This window comes from Myodes glareolus, chromosome 17, assembly GCF_982192425.1.
Source record: "Myodes glareolus chromosome 17, mMyoGla1.1, whole genome shotgun sequence".
Taxonomy (NCBI): Eukaryota; Metazoa; Chordata; class Mammalia; order Rodentia; family Cricetidae; genus Myodes; species Myodes glareolus.
Genome location: NC_142042.1, coordinates 20,723,475 through 20,740,941, shown reverse-complemented (window position 1 = coordinate 20,740,941; position 17,467 = coordinate 20,723,475). Strand labels below are relative to the sequence as shown.

Genomic DNA, 17,467 nt, shown 5'->3' with positions numbered 1-17,467 from the left:
CAAGGATCAAGAATAACGTACATCATCGTTCTTTCAATATTGAAAGGGCAGTCTACTTAAGTTTGAAAATTGTTTTTATCTCCAAATTCTACCATAGGCATCAATCAAAAAGGCCAATTTTTTTTTTTTTTAAAACGGGGGTCAATCTGCATAACTGCTTTTTCTTCTTGGTTGACTTGGTCTATATTTAGCAAAAAGATTATATAAGGTCAAATGTTACAAACGATGAAATATCACTAGTGTTTCACAAAATAGCATAGGAAAACCTCAAAGAATGGAGTGTAATGTGTTTGTTTTTAATAAGGATAAAAAAAAACCCTTAAAATTTCCAATTTGAATGCTTTTTTACTAAGAACTTCTCTTTCAATTTTTTTCCAGTTAGGAAAACTTATGTGATACTGGCAACTGCTTCTTACATAAATTAGAAATTATTTGGGCAATAGATCATCTTCTCAACACCAAAAAAAAAAAATTTCGTCTGCTTCGTATTTTAATTTTTAAAAGTGGGGCTTTCCTCCTCTCGCGACCCGAGCTTCTACAAGAACAAAACGCGAACGAGTACCAATACAGCGCCTGCCAACAGAAAAACACCTCGTTCTGGCTACACGCTATTCAACAAAACCCAGGCCTTGACCCCGCCCTCTAGAAGCACCGCCCCTTCCCCAACTTAAGTATGTAATTGGCGCAGGCCGATGACGTAACGCGTAAGTGCGTAACCAGGCGTGCAGCCACCGCCTCTGGGAGTTGAAGTTTCTGGAGGAGGACTGCGGCGTGGAGCAGCGGGCACTTCAGAAAGGCTGTTTGACCGCACCGTGGCGTTTCCCAGCGGCCCCGCGGCTTGGTAATTATGGCGCTGCGGCTGTGGCGCGGCTGCTCTTTGGTAGCCTTTCGGATGCCAAAGGAACGCGAACCACGCTGCCCTCCGCTGCAGTCACGGCTTCCGGGGGAGAGGGCAGGAGCCTGGGAAGTAGTTGCCTGCTCCGAGGAAGTGACGTCAGGTGGCGCGTCTCACGCCGGTCCCCCCGCGGCCTTCATGATTGGTCGGCTGCGTGCGTCCGCGCGCTCACGGCCCTCCGGGGGCGCGCACGCGGGCCTGTGTCTGCGCGCGCCCTGGGCCCGGGAGTATCTGGGTGTCTGTTGTTCGTGGGGGTCCGCGCCGGAAGTGAGACAGGAAAGGAAATGTGGCGTCTGCGGGCCGCCTGTCGCCGCGCTGCTTTGTCGTTAGAGAGCGGGCCAGGTGCCGTCCCTGCCGCTCCTCTTTCCTCTCCCCTGCGCCCTATGCGCCCGGCGGTCGGATGTAGGGAGCCGAGGGCCGGTTGCTGCAGATGCGGCCGAGCCTCGTGGTGAGCCGAGGATGAGATTAAGATCCACGAGTTGCCTGATGTCACTGAAATACTTCGTGTTTGAAATGTGGCTATTTGTGCAGAGCTGTAAAGAGACTAGTAGGAGATTATCACTTAAAATAACGAAACAAAACTGTCTTTTAAGATTTCCTCCCAAGCCAACCTCTGGCAAAGGGATTTGACAACTGAACAAAGGGCTGTTTTTACTGCGAAACTGACCAACATGTTAAAAAACAAAACAGAATAAAACCTGTTACCGGCAGGTCGTTGATTCCATTCTGCCGGTATTGCAACTTGGCAGTTCCCGAAAACAAAACTTAAAAGCTACGAGGGTTTTGTTTTAGCGATGATGAATGCTTTCCTCATACCAAATACCCTTAGTCATCGTTCAGTTCTAAATTTTATAATCCCATCTATAACCAATATCCATGAATTAGCCATCCATTTTTTTTAAAAAAAATTGTGCTTCATTAAAATTTCACACTTTGCTTCTATAGTTCCTCTAAAATGTTCTTAAATACTTGATTAACTTGTCTTTGTGGATGAAAATGTACCGTGAGCATCACTGCTGGTCAAGGAGGATTCCCAGGCTCTGCCATAGAGACTTACGTCATAACCCCAACTGAAACAAAGTATGCTCAAAAATGTCATGTTTTGCATAACAGATAATTGCAGCAGATTCGTACACAATGTGTTTATTGTGTGGTAGACAGTCGGAGCGGAAGCTATCTTGGTAAAGTCTAGCCGAAATAAGATAGCCGGCTAGTGTTTTATTTGTGTTTCACGAATATGTGTTTCAGTGCGTCTGGCTCAGGAAACTCACCCAGCACAACGTTTCGAGAATCGCTAAAATCAATTAATATTAGTTAGGACTAGTTCATGTTTCTTTATTTTTCGATAGGCTGTTCAAAAAACGTCACCATTCTGTGATAGGTCAAATTAAATTTAACTTGAGACATTTTAGATGTGAAAGACAAAGGCGCCCCCTGGTGTCGGGGAGTGAGAAAACATGCCTTTTTCTCAGTATAGCTCAGCACTTCAGGTTTCTGAACAACATAGAGAGAGAACTACTGAAAAATATTGCCATGGATAAACAGAAATTAGACATTTGTTTCATAAAATGTTTTCCTGTGAATTTTAGTTTTGCTTTTTTTTTCGAGACAGGGTTTCTCTGTGTAGCTTTGGTGTCTGTCCTAGTTTTGCTTTTAAGTTTGCATGTTTAATGAGTCTTGCTTTTTCCTTCTTCCTGTACATTTTTGAGTTCAATAGCTTCAGCACCATCTGTCAACAGCGTGCAGTCAGCATGGTCCCCTCAGAACCCCCACCCCCAAGGTTTTAAGTTACTGGAAAGTGCTGGGTTTGAGTCATAAGGCCCCCCCCTCTCTCTCTTGTGTTTAACTAGGGTTCCTTTCAGTAGCATGGTATGTCCAGAAACATGGGCATCTTTGTACTAATTCTGTAACACCACTAAAGAAAGTCTCTCTCCCTTTTCCCCTCGGCAACCATTAACTGCAGATAGTTGTAGGGTCTCATGTTGCCCTCCTCCTGCCAACTGTTAACTGGGTAGAGATCTCTGAGAGGGCTGGGGCCTTCCTCCCACTCCATGTAAGAGTACTGATGACCCAGTGTTGTGCAGATCTCACATCGACTGTGATTCAAGAGCATCAGTGATGTCATTCCTGGTGGACATCATTCCACAGCCTGCTTCCCTCCCTCCCTCCCTCCCTCCCTCCCTCCCTCCCTCCTTCCCTCCCTCCCTCTCTCCCTCTCTTCCTGTCTCCTTCCCTCCCTCCCTCCCTCTCTCTCTCTCTTCCTCTCTTTGCTTTTCTGAGACAGTTTCTCTGTGTAGCCCTGGCTATCCTAGAACTCGCTTTATAGACCAGGCTGGTCTCGAACTCACAGAGATCTGCCTGCCTCTGCTTCCTGAGTGCTGGGATTAAAGGTGTGCGCCACCACTGTCAGGCTCATTTGTCGCTCTAATCAACCAAGTATTTTGAGTATATTCTGTATGCTAGATTTGTTTATGATGACTTGTTTCATAGGAATGATTTAATACCTTTTCAATTCCGAATAAATCATCTCATGATGGCTTATTTTTAAAGTAAATGTAATTACAGTCAGCTCTCATGAGGTTGAGTATTAAGTTAGGCGATAGATACACTATCAAACACAGGAACTGTTTGATAATACTTTCATTTCCATATCTACTCATTTTTCCTGTCAGTATGAAATAAGAATCAGCTAAATCTCAACTAATGTCCCACCGTACTTTCAAAGAATGTGAGAAGGGTGTCTCTGGCTTACTGTAGATCATAGTTCATCATTGTGGGAAGTCATGGCAGAATCTCCAGCAGAAACCAGAGTATGCTGCATGCCGCCTGACTCCATTGCTCATGCTTAGTTAGCTTTTTTATGTGGCCAGGACCAAGCTTAGGGATGGGGCTCCCCACAGTGGGCTGGCCCCTCCCCCATCAATAAACAGTAAGACAATTTCTCACATATCTGGCCACAGACAGTTGTCATCTGGGCAGTCTCCCCATTGGTCCTTCCTCCCATAACCCTGGGCTATGTCAGCTTGACAGCTGAAGCTAGCTAGGACAGTATCGGTGGATTACAGCTCTGAAAACCTAACCTGCCCTCTGGAAAGACCATATGCTGACCTCAGTAGTAAACACCACTTCTTCAGCCCGCTGCCAGTACTGCCAACAAATGGCATTTAACTCATGTTTAACGTAGTAAAAGATCCTTGCCAGTGAATGGAATTTTGCTATTTAAATTGTTATTTTTTTTTTATTACTGATAGAGTTCGACATTTGTTGGCATCTATTGGCCGTTTGGGTGATTTTGCTTTGTGTTTGTAAATTATTTGTTCATGTAAAAAATGTTGCTTTCCCAGTTTTCAGAAACAACAAATATGTCATCTGAAATGCTGCCAGCAGTTCTCGAGACTCCTAACATGGAGAAAAAGTTAGGTGTGAACGAAGAGGAGGGGCAGAAGCCAAGACTAGACACGGGGACTGAGCCAATATCTAAACGACAGATGAAGAAGCTGATGAAGCAGAAGCAATGGGAAGAGCAGCGAGAACTGCGCAAGTACGTACTTCTGAACAGACTGCTTCTCATTCAGCAGCGGGAACTGCGCAAGTGCACTGCGCAAGTGCGTACTTCCGAGCAGGCTGCATCTCATTCAGCAGCGGGGTGTCACTCTTGTCGGTAGCTGTCTTCATTAAAACTGAAGCCATGAAAAACTAAGGTTATGCGCGCTATTAGCCAACACTGAGTTGCTGTTAAAACTGCACATGCTTTGAATTGTGACTTCATTTTTTGCAATACTGATAATGTCAGGCTCAGCGTCTCTCCTTAAACTGCCTGAACAGCAGGACACCTGTTGGAATAGCTGAGACAAGGGAGCCCGTATCAGTGTCCTAGATATGGGTTAAAACAACAACACAGGAAGGTCAAACATTGGCCCGACATAGATGTGGCTAAAACAGGTTTGCATGAAAGCATCTAGGCTATGGCCATTGTCTAATGCCAAAACTTATAAGAGACTAGAAAAACGTTAGACTTTTAGTTTTGTTCATTTAGTAAAGTTAGTGAAATTTTCTTTTAGTATTCCCAATTATTGAACAAGATAATGGGGATGAGTTATAAAAGTAAAAGTCTTCATAAATCTTTAAGTTTTTAATTTTTTTGTTTTTTAACTCTTAAGTTTTTCTTAGGCATAGCATAGTCCCAGTAATGAAACTGTTGAATGATATATTGAGTTATTCATTAGAGAAAGCTTTATATTGTCTTTACAAAGTCACTTCCTCCATGTGTAGTTATTGCAGGCAGTAAATAAAGAAAATAAAGCCGCTATCTGATTCTTCTACCCACAGAAGAGGTCTTTCCTACAACCATGGCTCTTTACAGACATAATCAGTCTTTTGTTTAATTAGAAGTCTTGTGAATGTCTAAATACACAAATAACAAAATGTTTTGTTTACAAATTTTAGGGAAAAACGAAAGGAAAGGCGGAAGAGAAAGAAACTAGAGCGGCAGTGTCAGCTGGAATCTGGCTCAGATGGAAGTGACAGGAAGCGCATTCGAAGAGACGTCGTTCACAGCAGCCTCCGCCTTATCATTGACTGTAGCTTTGATGATTTGATGGTGTTAAAGGTATCACAGGGCTCCTTTATGTGAACTAGGCTAAATCACTCTTACTCTCATATGTAATATTACAGATAGTACTTATGTATTAAACTGCATCTTAAGTTTTTCAAAATTTCTTATTCCTAAATTAAGAGCTTTGATATGTATATGCATATTTATGTATATGTTTGTGTATGCATAGGTACACACTTACCCATAATTAGATAGTAAAACATTATTACTATATTTTAGTTATAAAAATCTATGAAATTACTGTAATGGCACTTGTCTGTAATCACTTGGGAAACTGAGGCAGGAGGATCTCTGAGAGTTTTAGGCCAGCCTAGGGTATATAGCACATTTGAAACAAGCCTGAACTAGTGAGATGCTGTTTCAAAATTTGTTTTAAAAAAGTCTGTAGCATGACTGGAGATATGGCTCAGTTTTGTTGACAGAGGTTTCTGTCCCATCTGGTCCTGCAGCTGTTCAGTCCCAAAGAAACACACAGAGGCCTGCATTAATTATAAATTGGTTGGCCTATTACCTTAGGCTTTTTTAATAAGTTAATAATAAAAATTAATAATAAAAATTAGTTAATAACTAATTCTTTTTTAATTGATTTTATTGATTTCTACATTTTTCTCTGCTCCCCTCAGTGCTTCTCCCCTCCCCTTCAACCCTCTCCCAAAGTTCCCATTTATTAACTAATTCTTACATCTTGCATTAACCCATAATTCTTGTCTGTGCTAGTCATGTGGCTTGATACGTTTTATCAGTGAAGCAGTCTCATCTTGCGTCCTGTGTCTGGGTGACAACTACAGACTGATTCTTTCCTCTTCCCAGAATTCTCCTACTCTGGTTGTACTTTCTGCTTGGCTACTGGCCAATCAGTGTTTTATTAAACCAATACAAGTGACAAATCTTAACAGGGTACAAGATCATTGTCCCACAGAACTCCCCCTCCCACTTTTTTTTTTTTCAGAACAAGAACTCTGAATCTAATCTCCTTTGTTTAACTTTTTCTGATCATTATCCATAACAACTTGAAACCAAAACACTCTAAACAAAGACAAACATCCATAATTCATTTTTTGGGAATGTGGGCATAGTTTTCTAGCTACTTCCTGCTGATTCGAAGCATTGATAATCTTATTCGGACCTAAAGGAAATTTAGGATTATGGTCAAGTCCTGACTGAATAAATGAATCCACAGCCTCTCGTTTCCAGTGGGAACAAAAGGAAATCCTCTTCTCCAAAGTAACATATCTTTTGACTTAAATTTTGAAGTCAAAACATTTTCAAAATATATATGTTGTATTAATCCAGCAGCATTTATAATCAGATGTCTTTTAGCAGCTGTTGTTCTTTCCCCAGCCATCAAACAATTCAAAGAGAACATAATAACATACAGTATCCAGACTTTCTGTGTATTTTCCATCTTTTCATGCCTTTATTTCTAAACTCTGTTTCTTTTATTTTTTATTTTTAATTTTTGTTTTTTTGAGACAGGGTTTCTCTGTGTATTTTTGGCTATCCTGGAACTCACTCTGTAGACCAGGCTGTTCTTGAACTGACAGAGATCCCCCTCCCTCTGTCTTCCAAGTGCTGAGATTTAAGTTGTATGCCACCACACCCAACTACTCTCTTTCATCTTTCTTTGTCTTTCTTCCTTCCTTCCTTCCTTTCTTTCTTTCTTTCTTCCTTTCTTCCTTTTTTAAAGGATTTTATCCTTTTTCTTTTTTCTCCCAAGCCTATTTATATTTTTAAACACACTGTAAACTATTTAGAGGGTTTTTTTTTCTGCCTGAATCTATCTTTACTATATACCTCTCTTTTTCTGACCACATGAGTCTTTAATTTGCTAAGCAATATGGCTAGGATTAAAACCATGGCTTTGACTGCTGGATCCACCCCATTCCTTAGCTTTCTAAGAGTCTAGCTTTATAGCAGAGGTACTTTATTGCCACAACTCTAGAGTTTAAAGGTTTCTGCCGCTACTAAGAAGGATGCTGTCGGCTCTTCATAAACATTATTGTTGTGTTTGGTGGCGGGGCCTCTTCAAAGGGCTGCAGGATTTTTTTTCAGCTAAAGCTGAGTCAGGAAGCCTCTCTTAAATGAGACGCACTTGCCTCTAACAAATAGAGCCCACCTGAGAAAATGCTGGTGCTTAACTCTGTTCTCTTTGTGTCTTGACTTCCTTCCCAAACTCTCTCATGTTTTCAGTGGATTTGGTTGTCCATGTTGGTGCTGTTTTGCTGGTGTTGCAGAGGACCCAGGTTTGGTTCCCAGCATCCATGTGGTGGCTCACAGTCATGTGGAACTTCAGTTTCAAGGAATCTGACCCTCTTCTTCTGGCCTCCAGAGGCACCGCATGTATGTGGTGCACATACATATACCCAAGCGTGCAAACAGGCACACATTTTGTTTTAAATCTTGAATTTTACCAGTGATACTGGGGTAAAGTGTGGAAATAGCATGATTCTAGAAAGAAGGTATTTTAGTTGTCTATTAAGACAGCGTCAACAGCATTTTGAATAGATAGAGACTTTAAAGAACAGGAAACGTGAATTATGGAGCATTAACTTATAGTAATTTTATCAGTATGTAGAAAAAGCAAATGAAAACTATCACAACAGTGGTACTTTGAGGCAGTTTTTCTGTGTTGCCCTAGCTGTCCTGGAACTAGCTTTATAGACCAGTCTGGCCTCAAATTCACAGAGATTTGCCTGCCTCTGCTTCCCAAGTGCTGACATTAAAGGCATGGGCCACCACCTCTGCGGCTACCTTTACATTTAAAAAAAAAAAAAAGAATTTTGCCTACCTAGCCGTTCCTCCTGCTTATTCTATTCCTGTGATACCACAGAGTAGCCTTAGGTGATTTTTAAATTGTGCTATTTTATAGGATATTAAGAAGCTTCATAAGCAGATTCAACGTTGCTATGCAGAAAACCGACGTGCATCACATCCTGTGCAGGTGTGTGTGAAAGGTGAAAAGCACTCAGTTTTCTTTCCCATCTCCCATGACAAGAGGCATGGATTGTTCCAGCTGCCCTTATCTGAGAGTATTAGAGGTTTCTTGTATCATACTTAGTTCATCATTTTTTTCTACAAAAATATTTTGAAAATGAGTCACCAGTCTTGTACATTTTCAGTCTGCTCACTGCTATGTAGTTGGGTGTCTTTGTTGTAGGGCATGTGTGTATTTTCACACCAGTTTCTCGGCTTTGGATCCCCCAGCCATGGGGAGTGTGAAAGGAGGGGAGATAGGCTGCCCCTGTACTGATGTGTACAACTGGACCTCTTAGCAGTGTGTCTGTTTTACATTCCCTTTTGAGTCACTGACCGTTCTGAAAAGGATTTCTTAGACTTAGTTCAAGTGATTGTGGAGACTTTTTGATTACTGTTGTGACTGCTGCCTCAGAGAAGTGACGAGCCAAAGAGCTGCCCAAAATGCTGTGCTCAGATGTGCGTCTCACCACAAGGGAGCAGTGTGGACTGTGTTGTCCTATCTCAGTGACAGTCTTTACCTTTTTTTTCCTTCACAAGGCCCTCAGCATCCTTGATTCAGCTGTAAAATGGGTGTCAGGGAAGGCTTTACAGCAGCAAAACTAACAACTATAATAGCGGCAGCAGCACCTTCCCCCAGGGAGGTGGGTGAGAACCTGATCAAGGCAGGGAGTTTGCAGCGTGGTCCTCAGTGGCAGAGAGGGATGAAGATGTGCTGGGATGCTGCAGCCAGTGGGTTAGCACATGTCCTCTCTACCACCTAGTCCAGGGTTGATCACAAGTTCTTTTTTTCTAAATCAGTGAAAAATATTTTACCTTCCACTGGTGATCAGATGAGTGATGATGGAAGTAAAATATTGAACTAATCTCATCATTTTCCTTCTTTTTCTCTTACCAATTGCTCATCAGTTTTATTTGACAAGCCATGGAGGTCAACTGAAGAAGAACATGAATGAAAATGACAAAGGATGGGTCAACTGGAAGGTAGTGGAACAGTCCTCTCTCATGTGATTTCAAGTACCGCTACGCTGCTGGAAGGCCTCTGTTTTATCTCAGTAAATGCCGTGCTTCAAACCTGTGTGCCATTACGTCTGTGTCTAGAGTTACACAGGGGAGAAGCGGAGAGACAATGACATGTCTGCTCATTAGTAATCAGTCTCATAAGTCATCTCTGCTAGTTTAGAGCTACTTCCTTATAAAAGAAATATCTCAAAACCTTACTCTAAAATTTGAGTGTCTCTACATCTAAATCCAGTCACCAAACGTGGCTGTAAACTCCTCAGATGTGAGCATCTGGCTTGTGAGTTGGCGTGTGCTGTAACAGGTGTGAGAAACCTGCTGGATCAGGAAGGGGGGCGGGGATAGGACATGGGCATAGTGCGTGAAGATATGTTGAAGTTAATTTATCTATTTTTTATTTTTTAACTTTTACTTTTTACTTTTCTAGCAGATTTAAATGTTATTTGTGATGTATAATTTCCCTGTTCTAGGTATTTATGAAAATGTGGTCAGCTTGGCTCGGTACCAGTGCGGCTAGCTTTGCTAGGTGCAGATGTGGCAGCTTGGCTGGATGCTCTTCTGTTGAGAGGAGTGCTGTGCTATGCCTGTACATGTTTGCTTACTGTCGGTTTTCTGCTATCAGGGTCCAGCTTTCCCTCCTAGTGCCTACTAATCTAATAGCTGCATTCATTAAAAGCATACAATATGGACATATGCAAGATTATCCTTAGCAAGTCTTTTAGATGCATATCCCTTTTTCTATGAAATAATGAATACATTAGACGGGCATACTTTATAGTATATGTCTTGCCAGCTTATATTTACCTCCTTACTTTTCTAGAGAAATACAGATTCCGTTGCATCTAGTTACTCAGATGCTTCTTGAGGCCACTGTTAAGTGTAGGAGTCAGATTCATTGCATACTGTTTTCCAGAAAAGGAATTATATTAATCAGTAGCATATAATTTAAATGTCTGTGTCAGACATTTTCTGTGGATTTTCTTTAAGATTACTGTATAAAAGTCAGGGTCTGGTAACATATCGTTCAGGCAATTCATGTGACTTGAAAAATCCAGGCTGGCTTCTCTTACTCAGTCTTGTATCTCTGAAGTGACAGTTTTGGTCAAGAAGCTTTCAAGTTTGTCTCCTTATAGAAACAGACACATTCAGTTGATTAAGCTGGCGTTTCCTTCTTTTGATTCACATAGGAGATGTAATCGGAAAAATCATTTCTTGTCTGGAGAACACTGTGATCAAGAAAGCAGGAAAATGCATTTTTATTGTTTACTATTGGAACAGAGATAAAATGAGATAAATAGGTTGGTGCCAGATTCAGGAAAGAGTTCCTAAGTTAAGGAGTTTGGAGCTGACCCTCCAGGAAAGGACTGAATAGTGGCATGTGACATTTAAGGACCTTAGGTTGCTGTCAGTGTGTGGAGTTAGTTAGGGACCGAGGCCCCAACCAAAGAAATAAGGTTAGTAGAATATGTCAGTGACCAAGCTATGAGGTGAGGAATTGGTTATGAATTTTAAATGCTGTTCTAGCAATAGCCTCTCAGACTCTCAGATGCTTTTGGACAGGTTTCTCATGGGAAAAGAGGATAATTATTTTTGTCAGCTTTCATCATATCCTGCTAATATTATACACTCATTCTCTTTTTCTTTTCGAAGGATATCCACATCAAACCAGAGCACTATAGTGAACTCATAAAGAAAGAAGACCTGGTTTATCTGACGTCAGACTCTCCTAATGTCCTGAAGGACTTAGATGAGTCAAAGGCCTATGTGATTGGGGGGTTAGTGGACCACAACCACCACAAGGTACTGTGCTCTGCTCCCGCCTCCATCTGTTTCACCGTGAGAGCCCTAGTGCCGAGCGGGCTTTCTGGAGCACCTGTCACCTAAGCGAAGCAAAGGGCTTCATGTTACCTTCTTGACCCCACCCTGCAGCTCAGGGAGCTCAGCGCAGTTGCTTTCTACATTTCACACGTGTAGGAGCAAGGAAGTTAAGCCTAACGTCAGCCGTGCTAGGTGGCAGAGCAGATTATTGGAGATGACGGATTGCTGCCGAGCCTGCGTGTGTAGGCTGTGCTGTGTTGCTAGTGACTCTGGTGCTGATGAAGTGCTAAGCCATTGAAGTTTTTATCAATTTTTTAAAAAGTAGTTTTTATCTTATGTATATGAATGTTTTGCCTGCGTGTGTGTCTGCACCATGTGCTTGCCTGATGTCCTTGAAGGTCAGAAAATGTCATGACCTCTGGAGCCGGACTTGCAGACAGCCGTGAGTCACCATGTGGCTCCACCATGTGGCTGGAGAGAGAGTTATCTCTCCAGCTCTATAGTAGTTTTTAAATAAATATATGATTTTCCAATTTTTTTTCTCTCCTATCCTCCTTTCCTCACCTCATGTTTTTATAGAGATAAAAAGTTGCACATCTCCGCTTTCTGACGAGAGCATTATTGTGTACTGCTCAGTTCATTCTTTCTTCCTAAAGAAATATTGTCAGCACAGTATATGAAGAAACTGTGTATTCTTCGGCAGCAGTGTGTATATCCACTTTCTGCTGTGTCTAGGTGACCACATCTGCCTGTCCAGCAGTGGCTGCACAGCTGTGGAGCGCCAGGGTGTAATATGGCAGAGAAACTGGAATTTTTAAAATTGTAATCTTGAGGTTGCCAGATGTGACTTGTCATTGTGTGAGCAGCTCTAGAACATCGAAGGAGCCCTGTCTCCAACCTGTCTGTTCTCAGTGGAACGTCCTAGCTTATAATTTATGCAGATTCTCTGCTCACATTGTAATAAGTTAGTTTCTTCCAAAAACTCCTGGTTCCTCTCATCTTTAACCCTGCCCCCAATATGCTAAGTACTTGTTGAGAAGATTCAGCTTACACTTCCTGCATGGCCTTCTGGGAATTTTCATCTGGCATAGACATAGACTTCAAGCATTTTATGTTTGAGAAATACAAATTTCCTGCCTGTTTTTTAGTTGATGGAAAGGGAAAATAAACTACAAGGACAGTTGAAATGCTTTTCAGTCAGGATTTCATTTCACTGCCATTCTCGTGCCTCAGTGTGTGATTGAAACTGAACTTCCTTTATACGTTTTACTCTCACGGAAAGAATGATGGTATTTCCCTCTGAATTCAGCTGGAGAGTTTAACTCTGTGAGGAATGGGGCTGGGGCTGGGAAAGATGAGAAAACAGACCCGCTGGCATTCCTTGTTCTGCCACTGAGAGGCTTCTAACTGCTGGGAATGCCGTTTCTTCTCCTCCGAGAAGTGAGGTGGTTAGACCTGGGTCCTCTTACTGTCAGGACTAAAACGCACACGCTCTTCAGATAATGTTTTCTACACTGAAGTCCTGCAGAATGCCTACACTCTTATAGACCATACAGCATCTAAGTCCCAGTGTCTGTATTTCAGGGACTCACATTTAAACAAGCGTCCAGTTACGGGATTGAACATGCCCAGCTCCCTCTGGCTGACTTTGTGAAGATGAACAGTCGGAAGGTCCTGGCAGTCAATCACGGTAAGCCGCAGAGGTGGCTGGAGGTGGAGCTGAGGGAGCTGGGAAGGAGACTCTGTGTCTCCCATTGCAACAGCAGAAAAGGGAGTCAGTTTATTAGAAACAGAGTCAGGACTTCAGGGATATTTGAATATACCAAAGTGTAAAAACAACAAGCTCTAATCTCGTGATGCGCAGATACTTGTTGTTAGCTTATGGGTGCTTCCTCCCAGATCTTTTCCTGTGCCGGCTTTCTCAGCATCGCTAATCCAGGGGCCTGTCCTTCTGTCCCTCACTTGATCATAGTTTTGATGAAGCGATTGATCGTTAGTGATCATGTGATATTCCAACCACTAAATAGATAATCATGTAATCATCCTCCCATTGTTGAGTATTTTAAACTTGGATTGATTTTTTTGGATAACACTGTGATATACCACTGCTTAGATATAATTCATCGCCTTAAGTTTTATTTAAATTATAATTAAAATTTTTTTGAGGCAGGGTTTTATTAAGTTGACCAGGTTGGTCTTGAACTCAGAGAAATCTGCCTGCCTCTCCTTCCATCTTGGATGTTGAGATAAAAGGCATGTGCCACCATGATACCCAGCTTCAATGATTTTTTTTAAGATTTATTTTTATTCTCTGTGTATGAGTGTTTTGCCTACATGTATGTATGTGCACCAAGTGCATGTTTGGTGCCTTTAGCGGATAGAAGAGGGAATTGGATCACCTGGAACTGGAGTTATAGGTAATTGTAAGCAACTATGTGGGTGATAGAAAATGAACCCCAGTCCCTTGTAAGAGCAGCCAGTGCTCTTAACCACTGAGCAATCTCTCTAGACACAATTTTAGTCAATACGCAACAATTTATATAATCTTAAATACTTTTTATGTATTAGGCTTTATGGGATTAGAAAAATGAAATTACTTATTCAAGGAACAAATTTCTTTGAAAACCTTTGATATTTAGTGGAAATTACTTTTCTATAAAATTATCTAGAGAGCCCTCTCATAGTGTGGTGAACTTAGGGACAGCATAGTTTCCCTTCTACAAATGTGAAAGCAAAAGACTCATTGGAGTGATTCTCTCTAGGGAAGACAGAGGAAATGCAGCTGAAAGCCCAGCATCTGTCTTTGAATTGTCTGTTAGTACATAAGAGATGGAGAATAATAGGACCTCAGAAGGCCCTCTCTTGATTGTAATGGGCAGCCAACCTAGTAAGTTTCTGGAGCTTAAGAACTGACTGAGGAAAGTTGGAAAGAACATAAAGACTAGAGAACCGTGCAACTTGTCCCTGGTAGCCAAAAGGAGGAAGGAGGTGGCACAATTAATAAAAACCCAGAGACAAATATTGGGTGTTAACCTGAAGATCAGAAAAGCAAAGCAGCCAGCCACTGACTCTTAACTCTACCTCAGAAATGGCGGTCCTGCCTCCAGGAATCTCAGAATGAGATTGAGCCTTATATTCCTTTTTAGGGCTGGAATTAAAGGTATCACCCAGTTTCTGTGGCAAACTAGTGTGGCTACTGGGATTAAAGGTGTGTGTTACCACTGCCTGGTCTGTAAGACTGACCAGTGGGGCTATTTTACTTTCTGATCTTCAGGCAAGCATTATTTATTAAAATACAAATGAAAAATCTGTAAAGGAGGAGGGGAGAACTTGGCAGTAACTGGGACAAATCACGCAGCACATTGTAGAGTCTGCAGCATCGCGGTGACCGCGATTTGTCCTTGTTGCAGTGTTTGAAATTATCCTGGAGTTCTTGGAAACAAGAGACTGGCAAGAGGCATTTTTTACAATCTTACCCCAGCGGAAAGGAGCTGTTCCTGCACACAAAGTCTGTGAAAGCTCTCCTCAGGACCAGCAGCCCCGGCCAGAAGGATGGGACAGTTCCAGCGAGGGAGAGCATTGCGGGAATGACCCTGACTCACCACAGAAAGAAGAGAAGGGCCAGCAGGGCCAGCAGAGCAGCCCAGTGTCCTCAGTGAGTCCTGTCCCACAGTGACCAGCCTTCCCTTGCTGTCCTACACTATAGGAGAACCCAGAGAGGGTGGTACCACCAAATTCTCCGACTATAAGAAAATTCATTTTCTCTCATCGCTGTTGTGGAATTTGAAATCTTGTCAAGAGTCAACAATAATGGAAACTCTTTAAACACCAAGAAAGGATTGTTTGGTTTTCTGTGAGAAAACTTAAAGGTATCATTTCAAAGTTGTTTTAAGCCTCAAATCAGAGTCATGGAGAATGTTACCGTAGTCTTAGGCCTTTATTCTCCTTCATTCCCTGGAGCATATTCTTCAGAACGTGCCTTCTGACTGTGTTTGTTTATGTTCCCATCGGTGACTTTTCTGTCTGATTCTACTGGAGCAGATTTCATGAGTGTTCTGTGTGTCTACTACAATGTTGAACTCGGAAGGCTGCCCTTCTGTCTGTAACTTTTGTGTTCAGTACAGTTCTTTCTAAGAAATAAGTTAATTCTAGGAGAAATACCAGTTGTTTGCTAGTATCAGTAATGCATTCATTTTGGATAGTGGAACCCATTCTTGTGCCTCCCTGTGATGCCTTCTCATACTTCCGAAATAATCACAAGAATAATCTTAAATCCATTAATGACAGTAATTAATTCAGTTACAAAATTAAATTTTTTCTGACTAGATTATTTTACAATATTATTTTTGAAGGATCAATTTGTCTTTACTCCAGTTTAAAGCAAAAAGTAATATCTTTTCCTTCTATATACTTTTCATGTAAATAACATATATCTACATATATGTTAGCTTTTAATGTGAATATTGTTCATCTGCCTCCTACTATACTATACCAACTAATGTAAATGTGTGTTTGTATAAACAACATAAGCATACAGGAGAATGCGCACGTTTAGCTCTCACGTTCTAGTCCACGATTACAGAATGTCCTGTAATCAATGTATCGCCATGGAATGGTTGTATTGAATGCACTAATGCCCAAATCCAAAATTAAACAGTAGTTTGGAAACTGCCAAGGGAGGAGGGAGCAGAGGGGAGCTGCCCAGCTTCTGCATGGCAATTCCAGAGGAGTGTATGCAGATCTAATGTCCTTGCAGTTTATTATATAACATGTATGTGTGCTGACATCACACTTAGGTGGAAGCCTGTTAGATTCCGTAGTGATGCTCACTGTCTGCTGCTTTTCTTAGTTCTCTGTTGTAGCTAGTTATTTCACAGTCTATAAACAATGGATGGATGTAAATATCCACACTACAGTTCTGAAAGAATAAAGTTCATGTTACTGTATTGTCTGAGGTTTATATTTTTGTAAGAGTTCCCTGTGCCCATGTTTGAACATTTGGTCTCCCCTGATAACATTGTTTTGTGAGCGTCACCTGTGCCCGTGTTTGAACACTTGGTCTCCCCTGATGGCACTGTTTTTGGCCATTGTGGGAGCTTTGGGAGGTGAAGCCTTGCTGGAGGAAGCCTGTCACTGGGGGTGGGCTTTGAGGGTTTATAGCCAGTTCTATTTTTGTTCCGTTCAGAATTCTTTGTTCAGGTAAAATGTGACAGGTGCTTCCTAGGTGGCAGGCCAGTTAGGTCTGCTGCCTGGCCTGCCCTTCCCCTGCTTTTGTCCAGGTGTTCTGTCATGCATCCAGAGAGGAGTGCCTACTGCAGTGCCTCCCACGGGTTCTATGTGGAATAGAATCCTATTAATTATGGAAGTTATTAATGAGGAAATTATCTCAATTACCACATGGTTTAGTTCTTATTAATTGCAAAAGCTCTGTATAGGTTTCTGAGGTGTACTGTAAGGAATCAGCACAGGCTGAGTGAGCTAAAATAACCACAACTTATTCTCTACAGCTTCAGAGGCTGCATCTTCAGAATCAAGCATGGTAGGGCCACACCCCTGCCTACCAGTATTGTAAGGGCACCTGCACACAAGTGGCACACACACACATTTAAAACAGCATATCTTCTTTCAGCATCGGCCAGAAGACAATAATCAGTACTCATTTTCAAATAACCAATTTCTGAATTATTTAAAGATTGGCTCTAAAAATAGAACTTAAAGACCTTTTATAAAAATCTTAATGTGTCCCTTTCTCTCACTTTTTTTTTTTTTTTTTTGTACAGCAACAGGTAAGCAATAAAGTGAGCAAAGAACAGGTAGAGATGACTTGAACTAGTGGGCACAGAGGGCTAAAGTAGTCAGGGAGGTATTTCTCCCTCTTTCTCCAGCTCACTGGGAGCATGTGCAGTGGGTTAACATATTTCCAGGAGTCAGTGGCAGGCTCAAGAGTCGGGATTGTTTCTGGGAAGATTAGGGAACTGGATGAAGTCTCAGCCTTGGCATTCATGTTTTCACTGTAAAACACCCACGCCACCAAACTCAGTGTCCTTATTTGTGTGACTGTTAGCACATTTATCCCGTCGGGATGAACCAACAGTTGTGGGAACGTGGTGATGCCTTCTCAGGCTGGCTTTCTCTCGCGGTTTTTA

General features: G+C 41.8%; 1 protein-coding gene and 1 long non-coding RNA gene across 5 annotated transcripts; one reads left to right on the top strand and one right to left on the bottom strand.

The window, feature by feature from the left end:
* Positions 1 to 275: 275 nt before the first annotated feature.
* LOC148119338 (uncharacterized) lies at positions 276 to 1,958 on the bottom strand. Its single transcript, XR_015735302.1, has 2 exons — positions 1,865 to 1,958; positions 276 to 1,439 (listed from the first exon to the last, which is right to left on the bottom strand). It is a non-coding gene; the product is annotated as an uncharacterized LOC148119338 (long non-coding RNA).
* Positions 702 to 16,267, top strand: Trmt10a (tRNA methyltransferase 10A). Of its 4 annotated transcripts, none has more exons than XM_087897537.1 (8): positions 702 to 841; positions 4,240 to 4,436; positions 5,342 to 5,504; positions 8,380 to 8,451; positions 9,393 to 9,467; positions 11,154 to 11,303; positions 12,906 to 13,011; positions 14,732 to 16,267. In XM_087897537.1, the coding sequence occupies exons 2-8, from the start codon at positions 4,258 to 4,260 to the stop codon at positions 14,995 to 14,997; spliced, it is 1,011 nt and encodes a 336-aa protein (XP_087753663.1). In that variant the 5' UTR covers positions 702 to 841; positions 4,240 to 4,257; the 3' UTR covers positions 14,998 to 16,267. The 4 variants fall into 4 exon arrangements, with proteins under 4 accessions (XP_087753663.1, XP_087753662.1, XP_087753664.1 ...); XM_087897536.1 differs by lacking the exon at positions 702 to 841 and adding an exon at positions 1,009 to 1,343; XM_087897538.1 differs by lacking the exon at positions 702 to 841 and adding an exon at positions 1,084 to 1,237.
* Positions 16,268 to 17,467: the final 1,200 nt, after the last annotated feature.